This window comes from Larus michahellis, chromosome Z, assembly GCF_964199755.1.
Source record: "Larus michahellis chromosome Z, bLarMic1.1, whole genome shotgun sequence".
Lineage (NCBI taxonomy): Eukaryota > Metazoa > Chordata > Aves > Charadriiformes > Laridae > Larus > Larus michahellis.
Window position 1 is genome coordinate 2,962,931 of NC_133930.1, and position 6,586 is coordinate 2,969,516.

At 43.0% G+C, this 6,586-nt stretch overlaps 1 protein-coding gene across 3 annotated transcripts in view; it reads left to right on the plus strand.

Moving 5' to 3' along the window:
• Positions 1 to 5,228, plus strand: part of MYO5B (myosin VB) — a 158,855-nt gene extending 153,627 nt beyond the window's left edge. For all 3 annotated transcript variants that reach the window (XM_074571051.1, XM_074571052.1, XM_074571054.1), the window contains 2 exons: positions 221 to 301; positions 687 to 5,228. In XM_074571051.1, the coding sequence (XP_074427152.1) occupies positions 221 to 301; positions 687 to 839 (234 nt within the window). In that variant the 3' untranslated portion in view covers positions 840 to 5,228. The remainder of the gene's footprint in view (positions 1 to 220; positions 302 to 686) is intronic.
• The last annotated feature ends 1,358 nt before the right edge of the window (positions 5,229 to 6,586 follow it).

Consider the following 6,586-nt stretch of genomic DNA (forward strand, 5'->3'; position numbering starts at 1 on the left):
GTCCAATTCTATTCCCAAATTACGAACATTGCCGTAAGAAGTGACTCTGACAGGTCCTACAGCAGGCAAAGGAACACCAGGATGATACTTGGGCTACCTCTGCTTCCCAGTAGCGTCATGGGAGACTTGTTACGGCCACGTCAAAAAAACTGTTAGTGCTGCTTTGTATTCTGGAAAAGTTTGGCGTCTCGTGACTGTAATCCTATTTCATTTTCAACAGATTGTAAAGATCCTCAATCTCTACACTCCCGTGAATGAGTTTGAAGAGCGTGTGACAGTAGCTTTCATACGAGACATACAGGTAAACGAAAGGGCTGGAAAGCGGAGGAGATAGTTAATGATTTAATCCAGCTGTCGTTAGTACTAACTCGAGCATTTCGTAATAGGCGTGTCCTGAATGTAGTGCTCTGCATGTTCACACGCTTACTTGTAACATACCTATGCTTTGTGTCGAAAACGTAGCCAGGTTCTTCTGAAGCAGTGGTTCCTGTAGTCTGTGTGGATGTTCCCGTAAATATTTGCTCCGAGGAAGGCTGCTGCAGTAGAGAACAAAACAGTTCTTGCTGTTTCTTTGCAATATCTCTAAAACTGTTGACATTCCCGAGCCTTTGATTGATGTTAAACGTCGCACATGCAAAGAAAAGGCAACAATTGATACTAAATTTGATTTCTTCTGCACCTCACAGACGCACTTGCAAGAGAGGAACGACCCTCCGCAGCTGCTGTTAGACTTCAAGCACATGTTCCCGGTTTTGTTCCCGTTCAACCCATCCTCCATAACCATGGACTCTATTCATCTCCCTGCTTCTCTCCACTTGGAATTTCTCAATAAAGTCTGAAGAAAGCGTAATTAAGCCCACCTCTCCTACCCAGGGACCTCCAGCGAAGAAAGAAAAATGACGAAAAGAATTTAAGGAGCTCTTTAAATATGGACCAAACAGGTTTATGGAAGAACCGATACACAGTAATAAATGGATGCTAAACTGTACAGTAAAAAAGAGACTGATCTGTATGTGATTATTATTATTTTTTTTTTTTCGGTAATTTGCAGCTCCGAATAAGGATACTTGAAACGTAGATTTATTTTTTACTGCTTGATTTTATGTTGACCTAGTTCAAAGCCCACAATCATCTCCAAAAGCTGCTGACAAAAAAAGAATGGTGAGTGGGAGACAACTTCCTTTGACCTTCATAGGTGTCTATGAAGAAATGACGGTGGAATCAAACCCAAAGTCTGAGACACTTATGCTTGCCTTGAAGGACACGTGATTTGTCTCGTAGCTGGGTGGTTTTGTATGTATTAATAACGGGACATACAGTTCCGCCTCTTGTTCTTGCCGGTGACTGTATCACGATAGTGAGACGAGAAAGGAGATTGCAGAAGGTGCAAGTAGGTATTTATCGCGCCGGTTAAGGTAATGGGCTTGGATGCTGCTTGTTTCCACCCACGTGGAATTTGTCACAAATTCTGTGTTTGAGAAATGCTGTTCTTGCTCCTAACTACATCCAGTGCATCTGCTTCATGGGAATTCAAATAAATTGGCAGTTTGGGCTTTTCTTCCGTTACCAAATTTACATTAGTGACTTGCAAAGGTTTTGTCGGAGTGAAATAATCTCCAGACAAGGGACTGCCTTGGGCCTCCCGCTTCCAGTACGGACGAGCATCGTCCTGATCCCTCCTGTTGGCTTGCCCTGTGCTTTTAAAAGGCAAAAAAAACTGTCATGCAGTGGCTGTCGAGGTTCTCGGGCCTCTCAACGTGAGCTGTATCAGCATCTCAGACGTAGACAAGATGTGCCAAGGCAGCCCAGTTCAATCATCGCGTCCCCAGTCCTTAACGTTCAGCCACAGCAATCCATCGAAAAATTCTATTTGGTTCAATAGCCGTCCGGAATTTTACTGGTCGTGCAAATACAGGGCTCAGATAAATGAAGAATACCTTAAAAAAAAAAAAAAAAAAAAAAAAAAAAAAGTTTTAAAAGGGAATGGATCAGCAATGAAATGTTTTAACGCAAAAAAATTGTAAGATAGTGCGTTAGTGATGTGAGCCGCTTCTTTGCGAGTGAACGCAACAACCTAACAACCACCTTAAACGAATAATTCCAATCAATTCAAATTCTGTTAGGGTTTTTTCCTTACCTATCTTATAAATGAAACCAAACCAACCTTCTGACCTCACCAGGCGGATGCAGTCGTTGATTTTTCTCGGTACTTACCAGGACGTGTTGAATTCCGAGTTCCTGCGGAGCCCCTTTTCTTGCTGGGCAGGGACAAGGTGGGTCCCCGAGGCTGAGCGATGCTCTAGGACGCGATCCTCACGGCGAAGGGTCTGCAAACTCTTCCCAGTGGCGATGCTTCTGCCCCGAAACAGCAAATTTATGACCGGGCACCCTGTCTGCTCTGAGGATTAAAACAGAATGGGAAGTTTTTTAAAGATCCGCTAAACCCCGCCAAGCTGCAGCGCCCTTTTTAGCTAAGGAGTGTGTTTTGATCTGAACATCGTGTATATAATCTATGTATATACAAACTGTAATAGTCCTGTATGTACTATATAGTGTATATTACTATCCAAAAGCACATTTTTCAAGAAAAAAATTGAGTGCTATGAAGAAGTATATAGGCCCGGTGAAAAATCCCTTGTTTCAAATGGCCTGTGGTTTATTACGGCTGTTCGCAGCGAAGGACAGACCGAAGGCCGTTCCCTAGGGAGAAGTTGTCTTTTCCTCTAACCATCACCCAGCTAATTACCGCCGAAAATTTATCACTTGTATAATACCGGCGCAACCTCCTAATTACAGTCCTTGAGCATTTTTGCATCTAACTGCGTATATTCAGTAGCGCCTTCATCTCCCCTTCACGTACGGTAAGGACAAGGCCACCGTTTTGCTGCCCGTGCCCAGCGCGCCCGCGCTCTTCTGTCACTTCCTCAGCTACGAGATTTTTTTATTTATTGCGCCTACCTCTTTTCACGTTTGCGAATGAATGTTTTTCTTGCCATGCTCTGAGTTTTGAAATTTATTTTTTTTTTAAATCGTATCGTAGCCCCATTTTCCATGCTACAATAGTCATCACGGTTTAAAAATAAATAAAATAATAAAAAAAAATTCAAAGCAGAATTGGGCCTTTCTGTAAGGCGGTTTTAACGTAGCGCTGTTTCTCAGAATTCGCCTTAGGCCGGCAGTTTCCGCTCCGGCTCTTCAGGACTCTCCCTCTCTCTGATGTAAATTATTCAGAGTACAATTCCCAACGTTTATGGTTCAGACTAAATGACAGGTGGCTGCGGAATCCTCTTCTGCAGCCGTTTCGTTGCTGATCGCAACTGTAAAATGTGGTTTAGTGCTCTTCCAGGGGGATAATTCACTTTCAGTGGCATTTTCAGGATCATAATTTATACGTACAACGAAGAGACTTTCCTAAAAACTCTTGGTACGTGTAGATAGGAACTGGGTTGTCTTGATCTGTTGTAACGTAGTTCATCCATTAACGTCCATCTGGAAGAGGACTCCGTATGAAATATCTTCAATAAGTGTGGTCTTTTCTGTTAGCAGTTTTAAAAATTTAGTTTTAAGTGTTAATTTCCTTAAATTTGCTGGGCTTCAAGCATGCCTTTCTTTCCTCAGATCGGCACTGCTTTGTTTAAAAAGCAAATTTAGCACGAAGCACGGCTTTGAGGAAGCTGGCTGTGTTCCAGCTCTGGCTTTATTTTAAAATATTGATTATTAAGTTGAGCATTTTCCCCACTGTGTGCCTTTCGCGGTTACTAAGGTGACTGACTTCTCAACCAGTGTTTCTCTGAAACAGGTGTTAAAATGTGGGATTTTTTTTTTTTATTATTTTTTTTTTTTAATTGTTCTGTCCTAAAAAGTTGCTGTGGATTTAGAAGTCTGCTTATAACAATCTCACTCGGAGGGGGTCTGCACTTCGAAGTTCCTGGGGAAAAAATACTGATTTTTGCATGTATAATGTATCCCAGAAAAGCACTATTGGCAATAGAAATAAAATTAAAAAAAATATCAAGAACCACCCCCCAAAAAAGACCCAAATCACACAAACCATCAGCACTATGAAACCACCAGGCATGTGCTGTCTGAGCTATGAAAAGCATCCAGAGCAACATACGTGCTTCATTTTCACGAAAAACTTGCTTTATTTTTTTCCTTTTTTTTTTTTTCTTGTTTTCTTTTATTGGCATTTTGTAGCTGAGGTTGCTCATCTTTTGGCTGCTAAAGCGGTTGCAGTAGTTGGCTGTGGAGCGTTAGACCTCAAGCCTGAATTTCTGCAGTCCTACAGTGTAAACGTGTTTTGCTCATACAAATTATTCCACTTTATCTAAAAGGACTTAATTTTATGGGTAAAAGGGTAACAAAACGCGGGCACGTTGCAGAGTTTAAGCATACGGAGGGGTTGCCCTTCCTCTTATTGCAACTTGACCACTGAAATCACGCCGCCGCCTAAAGTCTTTGCAACGCGTGACCCTCCGTTTGTGTGATCTGCAAAAGATACAAGTGACAAAGATGCACTTGAAACAACATTTCCTCTATTTTCAACAGTAAATGAACAAAACTGTTCACACTTAGTAATTCAGGCCATTTCAGACCGGTTAAATAGCTGAAAAATTACCCTTTTGCCATTGCTTATAAATGTGACGTAATTAAAATGAATTGCATGAACTGCCGTGACCCTTTTTCCTGCCACTTCACTAATTCAGATATATATTGCGGTCATAAATTGATATATTTTTTCCTGAAAGAGGTTCTAACAATGTGGATGTTACGTAAAACAATCCAGAGGACGTATTCCCCGATGAATATACAATTTATTTCAAAATGTAAATGCCAGGGGACAGAGACTTTCAAATTAAGTTGAAATTAGAAAAAAAAACCAAAAAACAAACCCAACAATTTATCAAAAAATGTGCTACTACAGTGCAATGTTTATTTTGTTTATTTCTTTGGGGTTTTTTTTGGGGGGGTTACGAAGTCTCATTACCTTAACAAGCAGAAGGTATAGCTGCTCTCGAAGAAGTTGAATGATATACGGGAGTGAATACTGTAGATGAAATACTACTGCTTATAAAATATTTTTCCATTTTGAACAAATCTGTAAACTACACCTTTGTTTATAGAAAAATGCTTGTAATAGTCACTGTAATATTCAGCTGTGGATAAAAAAAAATTTGTGAAATAAACACTTTTGAAGAAATTGTGACTTTTGGTCAAAACTGGGAATGTAAAAAATACGCCTTTCAATATTTCTGTCTATTGGAAACGTTTCTATTGAAAAACGACAACGTACTTTACAAACACGAACAGTCTGCAAGCTTTTACTTGGGACTTTGAAAAGTTTTGAAGTTATAACTTAATTCCAGAGGTGCTTAAATAGTGTGAGCTTATTAAAAAGCAATTGGGCGTGGAGTCTTACGGCCTCGAAGGCCATTGCGCGTGAACGGAGGAGATGCAGTGCCAGCCCCTCTGCATGTGCTTAACTGAGATAAGGCAAGTCAATGGCAGAGAGGGGAAATACTATAATATATGTCTAAAAAAATATATAGTAAAACCGTCTGCTCTTTTTAAAGACAAAGTTGCACGTCGCTGAATCTATAGATTCATGACATCATTGGAATTATGTAGGGAGAGCAGTTGAAAGATCTGAATCAAAAACGGGATTGTTCACAGGAAAGCAGTTTTTCTTCTGGAAAATTTATACAACTTAAAATGGCATCAGTGAAGACACACGGCAACTTTTATTTGTACATGAAATAAAAATTTTGTACTGATTACTGATCCATCTTCTGCTGGACAGTCTGAATGGTTCCACTAAAGGTTTTACATGCATAAATCATGCCTCAACGTGCAGTTTTAACCAGCAGAGCTTTGAAAGGTGTTTTTTGTGGATCCCCTCCGCGCAGCTGAGAGGTTGCAATGGAGAGGGGACATGGCGGAGATCATCCAAGTCCAGAAAGGTCGGAAAGCTCGGAAAAGGAACAGCGCTGGGCCAGCCGGGAGCTGTGAAGAAGCTCAAGGTACAAACCTCCACTAAAACACCAGAGGAGGTGCTCAGGGGGGTGACTTTGCCCCAGGAAGGACGGGACATGCCCTCAGGGGGTGACTTTGCCCTGGGAATGAGGGAACCTGCCTTCAGGGGGTGACTTTGCCCTGGGAAAGAGGAGAGCTCCCCTCAGGGGGTGACTTCACCTCAGGAATGGGGGAACCTGCCCGCAGGGGGTGACTTTGCCCTGGGAATGAGGGCAGCGGCCCTCAGAGGGGTGACTTTGCCCCGGAGGTGAGGAGAGCTGCCCTCAGGGGGCGACTTTGCCCCGGGATGGAGGGGAGCAGCCCTCAGAAAGGTGATTTCACCCCAGGAATGAGAGAACCTGCCCTCAGGGGGTGACTTCGCCTCAGGAATGAGGGAACCTGCCCTCAGGGGATGACTTCGCCCCGGGAAGGAGGGAGGGGAGCGGCCCTCAGGGCCCAGAGGGGTGACCGCCCCGGGAGGGAAGGGACCCTCCCTCAGCCGCCCTCAGGGTTCCGGGGGCCGCCCTGCCCGCCGCCCGCGGGTCTCAGGTGCCTTCCCCGGTTCCCCACCGGT